The sequence below is a fragment of the Siphateles boraxobius genome, unplaced genomic scaffold (genome assembly GCF_051911475.1).
Source record: "Siphateles boraxobius isolate OS27281-9 unplaced genomic scaffold, OSU_SipBor_1 18, whole genome shotgun sequence".
Lineage (NCBI taxonomy): Eukaryota > Metazoa > Chordata > Actinopteri > Cypriniformes > Leuciscidae > Siphateles > Siphateles boraxobius.
The window spans coordinates 9,333,675-9,355,475 of record NW_027508788.1 but is presented as its reverse complement, the minus strand read 5'-3'; the positions used below and the strand labels follow the sequence as shown (position 1 = coordinate 9,355,475).

The window sequence follows — 21,801 nt, the reverse complement described above, 5'->3', positions numbered from 1 at the left end:
ATAGGCTAGGCTATTTGTAAAATACTATGCCTATTATACTATAAAATGCTTTCAATTTATTAATGGTAGATGAGCTTGAAGAGAAAGATTTTTTAGTTCAGCACTTTTCACAATAAATATTCTACAAAAGCATGTTTACAGAAAATAGTACCTCACACCCCTATTGAGCAAGTTCAGGTGAGAAGAAACTCCACACAAAAATACAAATTATTTTTGAAAGAAAAGAGAGATAAACACAGAAATATATGATTTGTATGCAAAGAATTCTAATAAATTCTAAACTTTCTATCCATCTATCTGTCTGTTTGTCTGTCTATCTTTCACTGCTGTCAAGTTTGTCCTTCTCAAAAAATTAGCATATTGTGATAAAGTTCATTATTTTCCATAATGTAATGATAAAAATTAAACTTTCATATATTTTAGATTCATTGCACACCAACTGAAATATTTCTGGTCTTTTATTGTTTTAATACTGATGATTTTGGCATACAGCTCATGAAAACCCAAAATTCCTATCTCAAAAATTAGCATATTTTCATCCGACCAATAAAATAAGTGTTTTTAATACAAAAAAAGTCAACCTTCAAATAATTATGTTCAGTTATGCAATCAATACTTGGTCGGGAATCCTTTTGCAGAAATGACTGCTTCAATGCGGCGTGGCATGGAGGCAATCAGCCTGTGGCACTGCTGAGGTGTTATGGAGGCCCAGGATGCTTCGATAGCGGCCTTAAGCTCATCCAGAGTGTTGGGTCTTGCGTCTCTCAACTTTCTGTTCACAATATCCCACAGATTCTCTATGGGGTTCAGGTCAGGAGAGTTGGCAGCCCAATTGAGCACAGTAATACCATGGTCAGTAAACCACTTACCAGTGGTTTTGGCACTGTGAGCAGGTGCCAGGTCGTAAAATGAATCTAAAATATATGAAAGTTAAATTTTATCATTACATTATGGAAAATAATGAACTTTATCACAATATGCTAATTTTTTGAGAAGGACCTATGTGTGTATACATGTGTGAATTCTAAATTATATGTGTGTCTGGCTATCTCTGTCAAATCAATTAATTGTGATTAATCAATTCTAAAATAAAAGTTTGTTTATATAATACAGCCTATGTGTGTTATACATATAATCTCACACACACTCACACACACACGCGCACACACACACACACACACAGAATTTCTTAGGTGAAAAAAACAGTTTAACTAATAGAGGTTATCATCTTTTACTTCAATCTCTGTCTTTACTTGAGTAAGAATATACAAGCTTCTTTTGGCATTATTACTAACAAACATTTGGAGGATGAAGGTGACTTTCTGATCAAACAAAAATGAAGAGAGCCAATTCCACTATTAATAATAAACATACATTGACAGTGAACCATTCGAGGCAAATGAATACACAGATTATAACAATAAGTGAAACAAACATAATGAAATTCTGAGATCAAAAAATGCTCTTACCATTCAATTGAATGAATCGGATCAATGCACAAACATTTAAAGTATACTTTATTGTTAAAGTAAGCCTAAATTCTATGACCAATCGAACAAATCATTGTTCATTATTGTCATTCATTATTTCCCATTATTGTGTTTTGTTGATGTAATTCAGTATGCCTCCAACAACACCAGGCTATAATTGGGCCCACAAGGCCTAAACCAGATGACAATGTCTGTAGGGTGTTCAGGCATCCAGATTATTTTGCCTCTCCAAAACAGAGTCCAGATACTCCATTTCCACATTGAGAATTCTTACAAAACAAAGGAAAATTACATTTATTATGTAAAACTTAAACAGAGCAAAAAATATAGATTCCGAGTGTAAAAATATAGTCAAAAAATTTTCTAAAAAAAAATCTCTGAAACATTTCAAATAAAATAGTAAAGCTTTCGTTTTGTTTTTAACAAAGCAGTTCCATAGCTTTTTAATTAAATACAAAGCAGATTTATGTTCATAACAGTTTTTGATTTGCTCCATTATGAGATCCTAATTGGATCACAAACCTCTAATCTTAAAAATAACAAAATAACAAAAGACTCCTTAATTGTCCACTATACTCATTCTTCCCATAAAACAGGAGCCATTCCACAAGAACCCTCTCTTGTTTAGTCAACCATTGTGACTTCCAATGCCATTTTTAGCTTGTCTGCTGTCATGTCATCCTAATTTGATCTTCTCATAATGACCACTGCACACACAGCCCAACATCAGAGAAAAACAAGGGCCTTTTTATGCAAATTAACACACCCAATTGGCATGAAAATACCTTGTGGTGAAAACAAAAATAACTTTGAAGTCTGGGTCCATGCTGCATCATTTACCTTCATTTGAATTTATGAACAAGCTGCCCTGCTTTACACTAACACTCCTGAGGAGGAACCAGCAGCTCTTTCCACAGAGTTAACATTTCTTTTGGGGTGCGTTTATGCACTAGGAGAACATTATGATATGCACAAGGCTTTTCACGCAGATCAGCTGGAAGGTCGAAGGTGAGGAAACCCGAATGATGAATGGGGGATACGCCGAGCCTGTGAAGGCACATTCCTAAGTAAACATCATCAATGGGAAACAAGCTGACCCGACGTGAGACCTCTTGCAGACGCATGGCCAAAGCACCAGTGTAAACCACCCCTCCACCTCCTGCATACGCAGGATACGTTCCCTTATAGAAGCTTTCGGGTATGTAATATTTAGTTTGAGGCTGCCGATTGGGCCAGGCATTGGCAATAACATCCCCTACAATGAAATCGTCCCATCCTTTTGTTTTATTTTGAAGTGTTTTTTGAACTCCAACAGGGTCTAAGTAGTCAAGCAGAGCCTTAGTCCTAACGAACACATCATCATCTCCCTTGAAAATGAAGTGGACATGAGGACAGTGTTGTGAAAACCAATCCCAGAAGAGGACATCCTTCAGGGTGAGGTTGAAGAAAGTGTCTTTGAAATCCCACTGCAGGATGTCCTTATGGGTGCTGCTTTCCAACTTCAATAAGGCACTCAGGTCCGGATGAGGCCCTGTCTCTGTGTCCTGCCTCCCAAGCAAGAAGACAGTGCGTATGAACCAGCCTCTTCCTCCGCCGTCGCCTTGGATCCGGCCGCTCCTTCCCCATGTCTCTCGGATGGCCTGTCTGTTCTCAAAATTTCCAACTTGTGACTTAATCGCCATCAGAAGGAACAGCGTTTCAGAGTCCTGCCCGAAAAACAGGTTGGGTTGGTCCACGAGGATAGCGTAACGCCTACAGTTCATGGACAGGACAAAATCCTTCATTTGTTCAGGAAGGGTGTTAAAATCGGGCAGGTGAGACGCCCAAGTCTTGCGTTGTTCACAAGTACCAGCTTTTCCAATCTCTTGGGGTTGTATTGCATCAAAGCTTGGACCTTTGTACCTTGTGCTGTTAACTCTCAATATGGGGTTGTTTTCTCTGTCCCAAATGTGCTGGAGGCGGTTCCACAGTGCCCCGTCCTCAAGTCTGAGATTCCAGAAAGGCCGAACTGGATGGGATGCAAGAGCTCCCGAGTTTGCAGAGGCTCCGGTGGCAATAAAATGGAGGGGCAGCTGTGGTAGAGGAGGGGAGTAGGAGACGGCTACAAATATGGACACCATGATGTAGATCAACAGGTGACTTACCATCACACAAGGCAAGAGACACAGACATAGGATCTTTCCTTTACGCCTGGAGCGTGCCATTGACTGGAAGAGAATGGAAAACATTGAGAAGTAGTGTAAATGGATATTTAATACACCCCATCAAATTTCAGTGAATTACAGATGAGAAATCTCAGACAGGCCAAGCTGTTTTTATTAGAGGAAAATACTAGGGCTTCTGCCACTAGGAGGAAGTCTCTGAAGAAATACGTCTCCATGGTTTTTCCTCTTGAGACTCGTTATGTGCGCCTGACCAGGCAACATCCATAGCATCCTACCGCCCATGATATTTACATCATGTACTTTAAGACCACAACATTTACTCTACATCTGGAAAAGCCTTGCTTACAGCACTATTTAATTTATCTTCCCTTGGGCAACTGAAGCACACTAATCTGCGGATGGCAAAAAATATCCAGTTTTCAGTTCTTTTCTTTTACCAGGAAATTATTTCTACAGAGAAAACTATGTCCCACAACATTTTGGGATTTTATAATATTTCAGACATACTTGGTACAGCTGTAATCAGAAAATGCATGATAAATTTACTCAATACATTAGTAATAATACATAACACAATAATTAAATAAAAAACAAACTTTTAAGAATATGTTCACCTTTTTAGCTGCAATTACATATTCAACTGTGAGATAACTGAAAGATAATTTATCATCTTACAAAAATCCTCTGTAATACTATTGATAAGTCATTCACAATACCTTCAGATTAGAGGTTCAGTTGCTCTGATGGTTGTAGCAAACGTCTGTCAGTTATCTAGAATTTTCTCCCCATGCAGTTCCCATTCTTTCTTGACAAGTCATCAGAGGTCCCCGGTGTCTTTCCATGCTGGTTGTGTCGTCAGGAATGCATAAATATTAAATTGGCCTTTTCTTGTGCAAACATTATATCCTTGTTCTGTTGGTGGGGTGTTAAAATAAACCATAGAGCAGGATTGCCTCTTAATGTCTTCACAGGTGCAGATACTAAATGAGAACATTTGCATGCCACAGGTGATTTGTGGTGACAGATAAGCCACACCCACCAATGTTACATGTAAAGCCTTTTTGCATAATCCCTGCTTTATACCCAGGCCTTCTGATTTGTAAAACGCCTGGATTGAGATATTACATGTCAGTTTCAGCAGAAATGTTGAGCTTACAGTGTGTTTTTGCTTGCTCAGTGATGCTTCCTATATGCTAAACCTAAAAAAGGTGTTGCTGGGCATGGGCAACATGTTTGATGACTCCAGAGAGATTTAGAGAAACGTGCCTTGAATCACAAAGTCTGAATTCTTCCTTATCGGAGGTATACAAAGTTATCATTATGTAATAATGATTAAGTCATTTTTCCAAGCAAAGCAAAGAATATAGAATTTAGAAACATCACATGAGAGATAGCTTTTGGCCTGAATATCAGCATGACTGTTATTCAGCTGCAGGTTATCACATAATTCAAAACAACACCACGATTGGAATTTGGATTTTATAGAACTGTTCAATAAACAGGAAGACAATGCAGAGTGACACAATATTGCTTGCTATTTACTTGTCTGTTTTTACTCCTCCAACAAAAATAGTTTCAAACAAAGCAGAATAAACAATTTTGGATCCCCGTACAACACACATTAGTATTGTTTGTTTCTGAATCAATCAGTGATTTAAACGATTCCCTTAAGTGAACGATTCACTGACTCACTCAAAGAATTCAAAGTAGCATACTCTATCTGTGCCAATGATATGGGAGAAATATTGAGAGTAGTAATAAGCTATTCCGAATTCAGTCACAGTCACTTTAGTTTCTCAAAGAATCAATGTTTTTGAACAAATCATTGAGAAAGATTCACTGAAAAGTCTCCACCACTGATTAACAGACTATCAGTCTGTCTTTTGGATTGTATGGCCAGCAAGCACTTGGCAAGTTTACCTTGCTTTAGATTCTAGCAACACCGTTGCATTCCAATGTGTCGGGCACACAATTCATTACCAAGCGCAACTATGTGCACTGGTCAAGGACTCACAAATGCTTTCTTACTTGTGTTAAGTATGTGTCTGGCTTATATATGCACTCTTGGAATAACCCTCAGCTAATCAAATTGAACTGGAGCTAGCTGTTGAACAGTTATCATTGTCTAATTATTATATAGAACTTGCAGTAAAATCAAATGCAATTATTTTATTACTCTACATTCATGTCCTCAAGACCAGGCTACACAATTGAGTCATCAAGTTTCACCAATATTACATGGGGATTTTGGGGACACGGATCAGCAGCGTTGCCTTGAGCATTCTTATGTTGGCCTCTCACATGTGCACACGATTCCACACACACTCTAAAAGCCTTTGCCCCAGTTTCTTTCCTCATCCCTCTCAGGCACATTACCATTTCAGCTTTGTTCTATCATCTTGACGTTAACACTGAAGTGGCCTGCAAGTAGGCACAGACAGGAGGGATTCCTATAGGAGTAGATTAGATTGCGACAAGGACGCCGCCAAAAAGCCAAAGCAAACCGAGTCCAAAGAGCTCTCTCCCGGACAGAGCAGCACCTAGGTTTCACTTTGATATGATAGGTGTCCTGTATTAGACCATGCTGACTATTGATCTAAGCCCTTGGGGTGCCAATTCACAGCGCAGTCGCACAACACAGCAGCTAACAATTATGTAACTGGTGGGCTACACTGCTGATTTGTCAATGGTAATCTGACAGCTCATTGACTATACTGTAAGAACCAATAATTTCCAAACCAACATCCCTGGTTCTGAATGAACTGGTCATGGTTAGGGTGGGCTTATGGGAGTGTTTGACTAATGCAACAAGATACCATATTTGTTTCGTGTCACAAGCAATATAAAAAAAGAAACACTGCAGCATTGCCAATTTGTTGTAAAAAAATTTATTTCAACAAATCATTTTAGCTTTGCAAGAACATCATATCGATGAATAATTCTATAACAAGCCGATCTTTTTTTTTTTTTTAGAGGTACGTTATTCTCATAGTCATTACCGGCAAGGATCAGCCTAACACTTTTAATCGTTTTTGCTTCACAACAGTATCACAGTCTCTCACAGTAAAGTTTTAAACAGGAAAAAGGATGAAGCCCCATCATTTGTCAGTGATAAAAACTGAAGTACACACAAGTATATGGTCAAACCAACACAGGCTGCCATGTCCGTCTTCTCTCTGAAGCAGCGCGGGCACTCAATTCTCACAGGGGAGAACGGCTGAGTCAGTAGGAAGGGGAGAGAAGACTGGAAGGTCAGTTTGGAGCAACATGCATTCAAAGTACATCAAAGTACAACCCTTGAGGGATCTCTATAAACCTCTATCCAAAGAGTCATAAAATTGCCATGATCAAACAAAAATGAACATGTGAAAATATAACATCTTCAATGAGCAATTTAGCAGTTTAGTTTAGGTAAGAAAATCTGCAGGTAAAGTTAAAGTAACAGAGTATGACAACATCATATCGCCGGGGAACAAGGTAAGACACTGATAACTGAGCAGTTCAAACATGTTTTATCCTAGAGGGCACTTCTTTTTGTCAATATTAAAGACGCCAACCTTCAATTCAATATTTGGCACAAAAATTAGATAATAATAATAACAATAGTAATAATAATAATTTAAAAAAAGAACAAGCATTACATACATGAATAAAGTCACAGAAATAATCAATTCACAAATTTACAACATGTCCAAACTAATTTCACATAAAACTTTACATTTAGTTCATTTCTATGTGCAAACCATATATTGTATATAAGATTATTCAACACAGGAAACACTGGTCATATGTAGTATCCAGTTTCAACGCTTTGCACACATTTTATAAACAAATTCAGCTTTCGTACACTGAGATTCTCAAGATGTGGACAGCCAACAGCAATTCACCCAATCTATGATGTCCAGTGCTATTCATTCAGTATTGCCAGGTGATTCTGGTATTTGTTTCTACAGTGAAAGGTATGATTGAGTGAACAAAGAGGTAAAATTTCCACTAATGTCTGGAAGAGCAAATCTAGGTTAAAGAAGGCATACAGCAGTGGCTCATGGCATTGACAAATGCAAGCTAACAGCGAAGCTTGAGTTGTGCCAATGGACATTTAACAGGCCTGAGGTTGGGATTCTTGATAGAAATGGTAGGAAAGTTGAACTCACATTACTCTCGTGTCTCAACATGTCTAGCACACAGCAAACATACACAGATTCACTTCTTGTGTCCACACATACATACACTTTTACGCAAACAGATATAACACAGAGCAAAACAAATCCAAAACATTTACAATACTTCCAAGTGCTTAATTTTCTTTCCATTGATAGGTGCTACATTGACTCGGAAGACGGTTATTTTACCAAAAGGCATCCCTGGCGTTACTTTATCACTTATAATACACTTTATACATTTACTCATGTGAGGATGGGGTGGGGGGATCTGGCAGTTTTTTTGAAATGGTAAATTAAATGTAACAAGAAATAATGAAAGAGGATGGTACCTGATGCCAGATACCAAATGGTCTGTTTAGCAATGAAAATAGTCACTAGATAATTTCGCCAGGGCATGTACTGTAAACTGTGTGTTAAATTTCTGTGTTGAATTCCTCCATGTCATTTCAATTCAATATGCTGTGTCATATGGTCAATTCAAACCAAATTCAAACTCAGGAACTAAAGGGATACCGATTCTTAAATTAAATTTTTTTGCCTAATCCTGCCTCTTAGATTACAATTAGTCTGATTTATCAGCACTCTGTCAACTCACTGACACCTATTTATTAGGTGTTGCTTACCTAATCGTTTCCTCTGGGCATAATCAAGCTACAGTGTCAGACAAAAACACTGTCAGCAGAAACAGACAGAATAAAACAGTCAGCGTGTCACGGTATGACAAATACAAGCAGCAGCTGACCCTTAAATAACAAAGCAATGGCACCGAACTGCTCGTTCATAACAGCTATCTTAAGCCGGGTTCAGACTATATGATTTTGGGCATGATTTGGCCTGCTGAGTCAAATTTTGTGAATCCTAAAATATTCCTCTCATCAGAACCTCATCATGCAATTACTTTGACAACAAACAATCAACACTTGCTCCACACACATCTTCGTTTCTTCCGGTTTTCTTTAAAAAAAAGCCATGATTAATACTAACACTAGAGATTGTTTGCTAGTCACCATTTCTATCATGTAAATGCAGCTCATGTCACTGAACGTGTCACGGATTGATGATGTAAAACTCTGGAGGAGTCTTTTTGTGTACATCCGTTTTAACACGTCTTGACTGCCGTACAGTTTAACATTAATTACAGCTGAGATCCTACTGTGTGACATGGCTTTACAGCTGGAATTATATTCGTACAGTCTAACAAGCAACAGTCAGAAAGGACTATTATAAATCGTACAGTGTGCACCCGGCTTTAGATGGATCAGACAGATTTTGGGGCCATTTCTGTGGTCGTGTACCTATAGAAGACACCTATACATGTCTTTACTGAAGGTACTATAGGGGGTTTTGAACTGGAGCATATTTGAACTGAAATGCAAAATAGTATCCTTTGTCAAGCACTGCTGGGCAGAGTAAATTAATGGAGACACAGCAGTGGTGTGTGAAGGCCCAATGGCTCAGTGAGGCAGATAAGAGCTCAGAGATGGCAGACAAACTCCTCGCTTGTCAAGACTGATGAGAATAGGCTTCAGGGACCAAGGCTGAGAACTTGACAGCATGCAGGAAGAAGAATGTGTTTCACAGTGAACTGAGTGAACCAAGTCTTTTTCACAGAATGTATTCCAATAACAATGCATAGTCTCTAAGAGAACATAGAGAAAGAAAAACGAAGGTAGGAAAATTAAGGAAAAATTCAAATGGAGGAAAGGGCTCTTGTTTCCTTTGTGGTACGTAATACAAAACCAGATTGTTTGCCTACAGTCCTGAGAACACTAAAATCTGATCATGGTCAAATTAGGCAGGGTGTTTAAAAATAGTGCCGGCTAAGGATAAGGGTGTTCATTTTTCTTATGCCTTGAACTGAATACCAAATGACAGAAAGCACAGTTTTAGCTACATCTGCACACTATCGTCGTGGTACTTTGCTGATTATGCATAAACTAAAAAATATCTACTTGTCACCTTGATGTGCAATTCTGAAATGCAAATTCAAACCATACTGAAGAGAGAGAACTATTATGATGACTTGGCCCAATCCAGTCACAGTAATTTTGCACAGCAATCAACAGTGTAGATATCCCTTATTAAAAATGTAAAATAGGTTTTGCGTTCGATTCAACATGATCTTTCTCCTCATAATTTCAAAACACCATTTGCAGCAAAAACAACAACAAAAAAACACAGCAATAAGACATAGAAAGCACAAAAATCAAATTAAATGTGATTTTTGGGTTTTATCTGCTATTATAGTGGCTGGTTCATGTCCCATGAAAAATGTCCATTAGTGAAACAATGTCAGAGCGAAAAATAAATTAAATCAGTTCCACTTCCACATCAACATCAGTCTCTATTGCACACCTCCCACACAAAGACACTAAGATGAAGGATTCAAGAAGTAAAATCAAGTAACAAAAATAGCAGTATTGAAAAAATATCAAAGGCAAAATGTCACTGGAGAAATTTATAAATAGTTGGCATACAGCTAACGCAAAAGTAACCCAAAAAAGCACTTTCAAATGAGCTCCTAAATCAAAAATAATCTGTCTAGAAAAGTTCTGTGCACAGTGGGAAAGGAGTTTGAAGTTTGCTACAGCTCTTGGGTCATGAATGTGACGCACATCACAGTTCTGAGAGTCTCAACACATTGAATATTTGTCAGTGCTTGACTGCCATAGAGTACTTTGATTGCATTTATTTCCCCCCAATTAATCTTATATAACTTTTGTATTTAACCAAACTTGATAATAGTAATACAATAATAACTTAAGTGAATTTAGTTATTTTGAATTAAAACTTGGCACATCATTAACAGAGTATAAGGGTGGTTAGGTCAAATATCCATTTGCCAAATAATATAAGTGCTATTTATATTTAAAAGAGCGGAGGTACTTCAATTAAAACAGACCAAATACTCTTTTTCTCTATTTCTTTTAAACTGCTTTCATCTTCTGGTTATTTATATCATCTCAACTATTTGCTTTTGTTAAACAGCTTTAATCAAACCCTCATTTTCTATCCAGTCATTTCTCTCCATTAATTCCATCTTCTATTTATCTCCTTCTCTCCTCTTGTTTTCTTTTTTCTTTCTTGGTCCACCCTATTAAACTTGTGTTTCCAGGCCACTCAGTTTGGGGGTGAGGATGCGAGGTGTTACCCCAGAGTTGAGGTCTCTCTCAAACTCTAGCAGCTGGCCCATGAAGTTGAGGTTGGGGGATACTATTGGTCTACGACCCCGCACATATTTATAGGCATCAGTCATGGTCATGAGGGTGTGCTTCATCAGGTAAGCAATGACAATAGTCGCAGAGCGGGACACGCCTGCTTGGCAGTGCACAAGAACGCCCCGCCCACACTGGTGCGCTTCCTCTGAAGAAAAAAAAAAAAAAAAGATGTGACACACATCAAAAACAACACAAACCAAAAATATTGAGGACTCTTCCTGCACTACACAGATTGGTCCAAAAAAATGCTCTCCTGCCAGAATGCCAGAATGTCCTGTCCCCGTAATACCACCTGCCATTCTTCACTAAAGGCTATAAGGCTATTTAAAAAGAAAGGGACAATTCGAGCCAGACCTCCTGCTTCAATAAGAAAGTCTTCACAGGACAGAAAACTGCATTTGACAAGCCATTTCACGGGGTCTGTAAATGTTTAAACTATAAAAGAGTTGACAAGTTATCTTACCGATAAACTCAAAAACCTCTTCAAAGTACTGTCGCAGGTTCTGCTTGCTGTTGTCAGTGGCAGGGAGCCTTTTGTAACGCACCAAGCCTGTGTCCAGGTGGTAGAGGGGAAGATGGGTTGTGACATTGACCACGAAACCAATTTTGAGACGAAGCAGTAGATTCAAATCCTCTGCATCTCTCTCGTTACCCAGGAAAAGGAAAGGGAGGATGGGGCTGATCACAGCCTTCTCCACATCTGGAGTCATCACACTCTCCTCAGACAGTGACGCTGGGAGGGAGGAGGAAAGAGGGAGGGAAAGGTGCACTGGCAAAAACAAAACAAATCAATACTGTTGCTTACATTTGTTTTCTTATATTGTTAAATAATTTACTCTATGTGATCCTCTTAGAGAGGTGTGCTGGTATGCTGGAAAAGGATTTTAATGTTTTTAGATTATTTTCAGTCATTTAAATATGGCACGGAGTATAATGTCATCAAGCCCGTATGTAAGAAGAAATCCATCCTCCTTATCTTTCCTGTTTGAAGTCTCATCCCCCCCCCCCCCATAGAATGGCTATTATTCTCTAGTTCTTTCAACTTAATTTTTGACTTTCAATAAGACATACAATAGACGATAAAACCTTATGAAATCTATGAAAAAGATTTAAATTTAGAAAGGGTTTAATCAAAATAACATTTTGATTGAACTTGTGTTACATTACAAAAGCATCATGGGTTATGTCACTCTGGCGATCTTTTGAAGCTAAACTAACGAGGATTATGCACCCCACAGATTAACTGAACTATCATTTTAATTTGAATACTATCAGTGCACAAAGTCGTACAGCCTAATGGAAGATGAGAAAATGAAATCAAGGTCAGCACATTCAAGTGGGATTATCAATGTGAAGAGATTGTGGTCATCTCTCTGAGTGGTCAATCATCAAAAACACATTATAAAGATGTCACTCAACCTGCTGTGTACTTGCAGATTAGCATCTTTACCTCGTCCATTTCCCTCATCTTGTTCTCTGTTGAGTGAGTTGAGGACCAAGTGGAGCGACTGTGCAGAAGGTAAGGTGTGTCCCCCTTCCCTCTCTCTCTGTTTGGGTTTGGGCTTAATAAGTGTGCTAGGAGCAGAGGGTGGGGGAGAGAAGGATGGAGGGGAATTTGGAGAAGGAGATCGTAGGGATGGGGATTGTGGAAGCACTTCGTCATCAAACCCATTGCCATCCTCCATGCAAGCATCTGCTCCTTTGTTCCATAGCCTCTTGAGGGAATCTCTGCCCTGGTCCCCACTATTCCCTGTTCCAATAAAGTCCAAAACCGCCATCTTGCCTTGCTGGAGCCTACGTCGCCCTGCCTGATCTGTCAACTGGGAGCGAGTGAACTCCATAAGGTTCCGGCAGTCAAGGATTACAGGATTTCCGCCATTGCCACTATTTTGGTTTTGGCCCATGCAAGTCCTTCCTGGTCCCATGCTAATCCCTGCATTATGGTGGATAGGTTGGGTTTTAGAGCGAGTCATCTTCTTTGCTAACTCCTCGGGCCAGATTGTGCGTACACTGTAATCGTCATCATCAGGCTGGTATTCCTCCATGGTATGTGCTCCAATATTACGGCCCATGTTGGGAGGATTCCCTCTGTGTGGGTTAAAGGTCACTACAATAGGGTCACTACTGCAGTAGCTGCATGTGGAGCTGCCAGTTTGGCTTGCTTTGGGATTGCACCCACTGACACAACTCTGGAGTGCTCGAAGAGGTGCAGATGAGGACAGAGGAGTACAGGGTAAGCAACCACCAACCAGCTTCTTACGGAAAGCAGCAGGGCTCTCAAAACCTCCAGCTTCCCCAGAACAGGATGCACAACCTAAAGGTCTGAGCAGCCCTGTTCGACAGTCAGAGACAGTGCTGTTTGAAGAGGAGGTGTTGGTGGTGGAACCAGTTGACAGACACCCTCCTAAAGTCTTCAATCCCATGGTTTCGCCACCTCCGTTGGCAGCACTTGTTCCTTGGGCGTGGGAAAACGAAGAGGAGGAGCTTGTACTACGACCGTAGTAGCCAGCAGAGTTACCTCTCCCTCTTCTACAACGAACCAACCTCCAACAGCCACAAGGGTGGGAAAAGTCAATAGTACATGTGTGGTCTGGACTGGGGAAGCCTCCTCGGGAGGAAGTAGGAGAGAGAGGCAAAGCGTGAAGAATTTGGGGACGATGCTCTCTAGTGCGTGAGGGACGGGGTTGACTAATGTGCTGGTAGGAGGAAGGGGCTCGGGAAGGGAGTGAGGGAGGAACAGCAGGGTAGTGAGGGCTTAGGATGGCAGCATGGGGTAATGGGGCTGAACTGTGTTGACGGGATAGGTTGTGGGCTTGGGGCAGTTGGTGGCCGGGTCCCAGTTTGGAGTTTTCTTTGTTTCCTAAAGATGATATGTCCCTCTCACTATGCAATGAGTAGCTGGCAGTTGCAGAACAAGACTTTGATGACAAATCTCTCTCTCTGGTTGGCTTGGATTTTGACTGCTGTCTTTGGGCAGGTACGAATTCCAAGATCCCTCCAGGAGAGACTGTAAGTTGGTTTGGATGATGGATACTGTGCTGAGTCCTGTTCTGACTCTGATGATGGTTCTGGTGTTTCTCCACTGACTCGGAAGACTTTCCTTTGCATTTCCTTTCACCTTGCCCTGAATCCAAGTGCAGGGACACCCGTTTAGTCCTGTTCCCCTTGATGTTTCCACTTCGGGTAAGACTACTGCTGCGGCCTTTGTCTATGTAAGATCCTCCTCTTCCACCTTGGTCTAAAGACACTTTAATGTCAATGGTATGAGTGTGCTTGTGAGGTCTGGGACCTAAAGTTACAATCCCATTGCTGTGACAATGGCTAGCATTGTGCCCGCTGCCCTCAAAGGGATCACCTCGTTCTCCTTTATCTCTCTGAACATGGGATGATTGCCTGCGATTGCATTCCAGAGACAAGTAGTTGGAACTTGGATAGGAACGGGATGGTTGGAGTTGGGGTTGTGGTAAGTGGGGTGGGGGCTCGTTGTGATTAGCTGGGCGGTGGGAGGAAGACTGTGATGTGGCTGGTGGGGAGGCCACGCGCAATGCCAAACTTTTGGGGCGCTGAATAACCACTATACGCTCGTCAAGAGGGAGCGGAGGCATCTGGGGCTGAGCAAAGCTGCGTGGTTAGAAAGCAGAGAGAAAAAAGGCAAATTAATCAGTGCTCATTTACTTACTTGTGTAATTAGAAATGAATAATAAATTAGAAATGTGCACATATACGACATACATTATGTGAGTACTGTGCATACAGTTAATATTAGTCACAGCACACAGAATTACATCAACAATTGTGATGAGGTAAGCACAGAAGACAGTCTTCTGTTAGTCATTCACAACCTTCCTTATAATTAAACACTGTGAAACAATAAAGAACAGCACACAGGGTACATCACAGACTTGTCAGTAAGACAAATCCTAATGTAACAGAAAAATCTTTCTGACCCATTACCTTTGTTAAAATAAATGTAAGGGGTATACATCTATCAAAAGGCATAGAATAATCATTACAAGCACATAAGCAAACCATGTAAAGATTTGTATAAATTGGGTAGCTTTGTAATGATGTCACATCAGGGAATTATTGACAAAATTTGATTCTTGGATTCTTGGAGAATTCTTGGTTATCATTGTCTTGCAACATATCGACTTTGTCTACTTGACTGTTAAAGAGAGGTCATTTTTTTGCTAGAGATTATTAAGGCATTTAAAGAGTTTATCTTGGAAGACATCCTTTATAGTAAAACATGTAATGGAATGTAAATGGAATAATGTTATAATTTGTAATGGAATGTTAATGGAAAAATGTTAGAATTTGTCTAATAAAAGAGATATAATCTGATGGCTGCACTAATCACCCATCCACAGAGCAGAGTAGATCAGCTCATTATTCTAAATAATGACAGTTTGAAACATTAGTATTAGACATTATAGAATGTCAATGGAAAGACAATGAAAAGGTAAAAGGAATAGATAAGCTATTAATGAACATTTAGTCATCATTTACTCACCCTCCAAACCCATAAACCTTTCTCTCTTCAGTGGTGCACAAAATAAGAAAATGTGTTTTGCTCAAGAAATTGCAATAAATGAAGACTGAATAATGACTTAATTTTTTGTTTGACTTGGAATATAGTGTACAAGTTATATTAAAGATTTAGTTCACCCAAAAGTGAAAATTCTTTCATCATTTACCCTTATGACGATCTAAACCCATAAGACTTTCATTCATCTTCGGAACACAAATTAAGCTATTTTTAATGAAATCTGAGAGATTTCTGTCCCTCCATTGACAGCTATGCAACTACCACTTTATGCTTCAAAAAGTCCATAAAGAGATCATAAAACTAATCCATATGATTTATATTGCTTTATATGATGAACAGATTTAAATTAAGTTTTTATTCACATAAACATTCATCAACACACGCATCAGTTAGAGTAAACGGAAACTGAAGCATGTTTGCTTGACATGTGAGAACCAATGAGGTTCATTTGTGTTCTCTTGTGTTACGCAACAAGTTAGAGTTTCCACAAGAACCGATGAGGTTTGTTCTCACACATCAAGTATGTTCAGTTGAGCTTCTGTTTATGTTCGATGATCAATGTTTATATGTGAATAAATGCCTAAATTCCTTTTGTTTATCATATAAACCAATCGAGTCTCTCCATAAAATTCGGACTAAACCTCTCAATTCATATAGATTAGTTTTACGATGTCTTTCTGAACATTTTGAAGTGTCAAGCATCAGAAAGCTCTCAGATTTAATCAAAAATGTCTTTATTTATGTTTTGAAGATGAACGAAAGTCTTGTTTGGAATGACATGAGGGTGATTATGATGACAGAATTTTAATTTTTGGGAGAACTAACCCTTTAACAATTTTTATAATGGTTCTGCATTCTTTATGACGAAGAAAAGCTTCAGTATTTCTACATAGTAATTGCACGAAAAAGAACATGGAAAATAGGCTTCATGTTTGTGTTCCATGGAAAAAAAGAAAGTAATATGGGTTTGGAACAACAAGAGAATGAGCAAATAATAACAGAATTTTCATTTTTATTCCTTAAAGAATAAAGTACCAAAGGATGAAAACAGAGGAGAGAACGAAAAAAAGTGTGTGTGCGTATGTTTAAAAGAGAATATAAAGCAGTACAGAGAGGACAGTTACAGGATGAGACATGGCTGGATTGACCTCATGTAGGAGGGAAGCATGCACAACAGCACTTCAGACATATACCCCAACACAACAGCTACACACACACACACACACACACACACACACACACACACACACACACACACACACACACACACACACACACACACACACACACACACACACACACACACACACACACACACACAGAGTGACCCGAGGACAGAGCCAGCACACCATGCTCTTATTTCCACATGCATACATTCACGCACAGAGCTTGGTGATGGTATCCTCATCCTCTTTGCTTTTTTCAGTCTTGCCTTTTGTAGCCTGTGGTGGTGAAGGGGGGTGGGTGGTTACATTGACCCAGATTTGTCATATTGCAAGTCAACATCACTCCAATCACTTTAACTCACTACTAAACACCTTATCACCAATATTTCACACACAAACCACGTGTAATGTTTTTTTTTTTGCAATGGATCACGTACAGCAGCACACGCTTGGGCATCAGCATATGCTTCAGAGATGTACAGTATTAGCATAGCATCGAGGAGCTCAGGTACTGACTGACCACCAACACAGCTACAAACAATGATCAGATTTCACTGATATCACCACAAAGAACAGTGTGTGGTTCGTATAAATACAGTAATGTTGGGGCAAAATGATAACTGAACCATGAAAACAAAACATGTAGGCTACAGCTGACATACAGCAAGAAAGAAAAAATAAAGCTCATCATGGCCAATGGCCATTGCTGATTTTGTCCCCACCACATTATAAAATTGTGTTTGACAGGGAATAATACTGATATAGAGAAATAGGAAGTTTCAGTTTTATGATATATAATGACAAACAGCTTACTGAATTTGTTATTTTTATTTTATTTTATTTTATTAAGGCGATTTAAATCTAAGAGCCCCTAATACTCAAAGCAGGAATGTTACCACTCGATCAACAAGTTATATTTAAATATTCATCTGCTGTTCATATATCCAGTGACCTACACCTGTCACCTCTTGTGACAAGTGTCAGTGAAGGAGTTACTTATGTTAATATATTACATTTTTCACTTTAATTGGTCAAATAGAATAATCACTCACCAATGTGTAGCTTACTGAGAATTTTGAAGTTTTGTCAAATATACGATTTTATTGTCAAACCTGTGATATTTAAAATGATCTGTGCATAACCTAGGCTAATTATGATTCATGAGCTAAGTCTTCGTCATTTCGTGACCCCATAACCAGCCTTTTCAAACAAAGTAAAGGCCACATAACCAACACAAGCATTTCAATCATTTTATGCTACTCATACCATAGGCCTATTCACGTCATTAATGTACTGTATTTAGCATCTACATTTACACGCAGGCGTACATTAACATGAATAATTTCCAGGCATGTTTTACATTCAAGTCAACAGTCTGCGACAGATGCATGGGCTTGCTCTTTGCCTAATGAAATGAGTGCATTGTTTTAAGCAATTATAAAAATTGTGGGAAAAGGTTAACAGGATAAGAATGTGAAATCCAGTGGAATGATTTCGCGCATCGTCAAACGTCATTACGTTCACTGCTCCTGGATTTCAAGTTACTCTCACTGGAAAGCGAGATCAGTCACAGTAATCAGGAGCCTTTGTTTCTAACGTTTCTACAACTGACCAAGCATAATTGCGATTAATGCGACGTCTGAACAAACGCTTACATAGATGATTCACAAAAAGAAGAAGGATTACCAACACAATGATATATAGGCCTAAACTAGTCAATGAAAGAGAAAACAAGAGCGTCCGCTACATATTTGCAACTGTATTGAGTATTGACTGTCACTTGTTAGGCCATGCTGATGCAGGCACGCAAATCGGATGCGCTTTTACTGTAGCCCGGTGTCTCTTCGCCATTTAAGCTCAGTTTCACCACCATTTCAATATGAGTGCTAAGAGAAATTATGCTAATTATATTTCAAATGTAAGCTATTTGCATTAGCTACAATTTGAGCGTTTTGCGTAGTTTTTTTTGTTGCGTTTCTTTATGCTCCAAAACATTAACTATTTTTATTATAATGAATGTTTAAAATAAACAATAGATGCAATACATATCGCACTTACTCACTAGGCGACATTTTGTTGAAAATTAAATATTAAGTAGCGATTTAAAGCTATCATGAAACAGAGATACGTGAAGGCCTCACAAATAAAACGAGGAGGAGAAATTACTTACGTTATAATCTGTACATCCGCTGTATCGTCATTATTTGTGATAAATTAGATCCTTGTGTTTCTCCGCGTGACAATACCGCTTCAGTGCCGCGAGGCATTTACATAGCTGCGGTTATCTATGGACTGCCTTAATGTACGGGTTAAACTTTAAAAATCCAGTGATGTCCATCAGTATATGACATTCAGGCAGCTTATCCTTATACTGTTCAACACGTTTGACTTCATCAGTGTGGACAATTAACACAATAACAATGTGTACGCCAGCGCAATGCAATGTGCGCTTCTGTGTGCATGAGACAGCGCGCTATGTGGGGGGCGGGGTTTCTGTGTAGATGACATCATCCTAGACCAATGACAAACAAATTGTGACGAATTGCTGCCCAAATAACGTAGCTGCAGCAAAACATTTTTTTAAAACAAGATTGACAGGCTTTTTAAAATAAGTTTGAAATTTCAAAATGGCAAAAAGCAAGCTGATCATTCTGGGCCCTGGGCCCACAGAGCGAGCATAAAATGTCATAATAATTTATGACAGAAACAGAATAATTTATGACAGAAACTCTGATGCAGAGGTGGACAGTAACAAAGTACATTTACTTGAGTGGGCTACTGTACTTAACTAAACTTTTTATCTGTAAAAAGTATCTGTACTTGAGTAGCCTATTATTTTTTCTGGAACCTTTTACTTTAACTTCACTACATTTGAAAGGCAAATATCATACTTTTTACTCCACTACATTTCTGTCAAGGTCATTGAGTAGAACGTTGTAAGTAAGGCCAGTCAGGGGATGATTTTGGTAGCAGAGGTTTCATTTTGGTTGGAAATAAAAGTCGGGTTGACGTCAGAACTCGACTGATGTTCATTTCTGACGTCAACCCGATTTTCATTTTCAACCACAATACAACATCTTTCCAACGTAAGAAATTGACGTCAATCTGATGTTGGATTCTGACATCAACCTGATTTTCATTTTCAACGTTGGGTTTGGTCTTCTAAATGAGAATTTTGTCATTGTTTTGGAGCACACTAGCTTATATATAACAGTATATTAAAAGCTAAAAAACTTTTCACAGAGACTTTAAATAAGGTAATATTTGAGAGAAAAGCCATTTGGGTGTCTGATTCCATTATGAACGTTATTGAGTGCACTTACTCAATCTCACATTCAATCCCACTACTGGAACTGTGTTCTAGAAATAGATTTGATATTGATATGAGGGTATGGGGCGATTTTGGACACAACTAATATCTGATTAACGTGAATATTTTTACTACTCTTCTCGACTATGTCATCCTTTTTTTTTACCTTGTAGGATGTTACAATGGGGTCCCTGATGTGAGGCATAGAGCTAAGCAACAAAATAATAAGATTCGTGGCAAAAAAATATGTATGTAATGTAATGTATAACTTGTCTTGAATTTTATCGCTAACCGTCTGACAAACAGTAAAAAAATATTGAATACAATCAGACTTCAGAACAGCTTTAATCTGCAGACAATGCTTAAGACTGCTAAATAGCATACTGAAGTCACCTTTAGTAAACACTTTACACTGATGAATGATCAAATAACATTTTCATAGACTGTTTACCTGGCTTGCACATAGGATGCATTGTATTGTACATTCAACTTTTTTATTTTATTTCATTGACTTCCTCTGGAGCTTTAAGAAACAATAGTTGCCCGCATTTACTATGCATTTTGTTTGCAATTGTTGTGCATTTGACTTTAATTGAAAGGATTGGGAAAATAATTGTTAGAAAAGTTAATAGATTCACCTGCTACTTATTTCCTAAAGTGATATGGGTTATGAAAAGTCTTTTTCATAAATCACAAAGTTTTAAGCAAAATTCGTCTTCCTGTCGAAATTAAAGAAACTATGACTTAATGACAGGACTTTTTCACTGTTTTAGTGAGATTTGTTTAGGGCGTTTCAATGCTCTTTTTCCTGATACACAATTCCCAATTCCCTCCCCATATGTCAAATGAGAATGATCTGCAACTTGGCAATAATCCCAAAAAGCCTTGTGTTTCCTTTTTTATTAGATCCCTTTAAAGGTACACTGTAAAACCTGATGAGTTAGTTCAACTCAAACCGTTTGAGGAAACCGATTGCCTTAAATCATTTAAGTTTATTAACTCAAAAAATTTAAGCATAAAAAATATTTGCTTTGTGTCCAAGTAACTCAATAACTTATTGTTAAGATTACTTGGGTAAATAAAGTTAATAGTACTAATTCCATTCAGTTAATATAACTTAAATCTATGAAGTACACTGTTAACCTGAATAAGTTGGTAGAACTCAAAACACTTTTATTAGTATAAACTTAGTTAGCTTTAAAGAGCTAATCTGCTACTGTAATAAATGCTAACATATTAACAATAGTAGGTTATTCAGAAGCACTTGTTGTATGAGTGCAACAATATAAAGGGATTATTTCCTCTCAAATCAAGCTGCATGCACCACTTGTCACCATGATGGTAACTATCCTAAAGCCAACATTAACAGAAATTCTTCTAAATTAGCATAACAAAACATTAATCACTACTAAATCTCACACTTAACATTAATCTTACACAAAAAACCCATTATATTACACTTAATTTTAGCATTTACTCTCCCTTTCGAGTACCATCGGCAAAGCATGCTGGGAAATAGATATCCCAGCGGTTTCAGTTAAACTCAAGTTCATCTAAATTAAAATAAATAATTTCATAAAACTCAAAACAATGAAACAGTTCAGTTTACTTAAAATACATCAGTTCTGTGAACTTGAAAGAAAAAGAAAGTGCTAAATACTCATAAAAATTCATTTGACTGAACTAATTCGTTTAATTTAAGTTTGTCCTACTCAAACCAATTAATTATTTTGAGCGTTA

At 38.4% G+C, this 21,801-nt stretch overlaps 2 protein-coding genes across 3 annotated transcripts; both read right to left on the bottom strand.

Annotated features, from left to right (window-relative positions):
* Window positions 1-2,325: 2,325 nt before the first annotated feature.
* LOC143740720 (N-acetyllactosaminide beta-1,3-N-acetylglucosaminyltransferase 2) lies at window positions 2,326-3,694 on the bottom strand. The gene has a single exon (XM_077232713.1). It carries the CDS (start codon window positions 3,692-3,694, stop codon window positions 2,369-2,371), a length of 1,326 nt encoding a protein of 441 aa, XP_077088828.1. The 3' UTR covers window positions 2,326-2,368.
* A 2,833-nt stretch (window positions 3,695-6,527) lies between these two features.
* Window positions 6,528-19,230, bottom strand: LOC143741058 (uncharacterized). Of its 2 annotated transcripts, XM_077233345.1 has the most exons (5): window positions 18,922-19,230; window positions 16,970-17,027; window positions 12,487-14,657; window positions 11,500-11,805; window positions 6,528-11,181 (listed from the first exon to the last, which is right to left on the bottom strand). In XM_077233345.1, exons 3-5 carry the CDS (start codon window positions 14,639-14,641, stop codon window positions 10,916-10,918), a joined length of 2,727 nt encoding a protein of 908 aa, XP_077089460.1. In that variant the 5' UTR covers window positions 14,642-14,657; window positions 16,970-17,027; window positions 18,922-19,230; the 3' UTR covers window positions 6,528-10,915. The 2 variants fall into 2 exon arrangements, with proteins under 2 accessions (XP_077089460.1, XP_077089459.1); XM_077233344.1 differs by lacking the exon at window positions 16,970-17,027 and having other exon boundaries at window positions 18,922-19,228.
* Window positions 19,231-21,801: the final 2,571 nt, after the last annotated feature.

What these genes read in the sequence shown, in the direction of transcription:
- LOC143740720 (XM_077232713.1), bottom strand. Translation starts at nt 3,694, where the DNA reads ATGGCACGCTCCAGGCGTAAAGGAAAGATCCTATGTCTGTGTCTCTTG.
- LOC143741058 (XM_077233345.1), bottom strand. Translation starts at nt 14,641, where the DNA reads ATGCCTCCGCTCCCTCTTGACGAGCGTATAGTGGTTATTCAGCGCCCC. An exon ending in AGATGAGGGAAATGGACGAG is followed by an intron (nt 11,806 to 12,486) that starts GTAAAGATGCTA and finishes TGTTTTTGCCAG; the next exon opens with TGCACCTTTCCCTCCCTCTT. An exon ending in AGAGGTTTTTGAGTTTATCG is followed by an intron (nt 11,182 to 11,499) that starts GTAAGATAACTT and finishes TTTTTTCTTCAG; the next exon opens with AGGAAGCGCACCAGTGTGGG.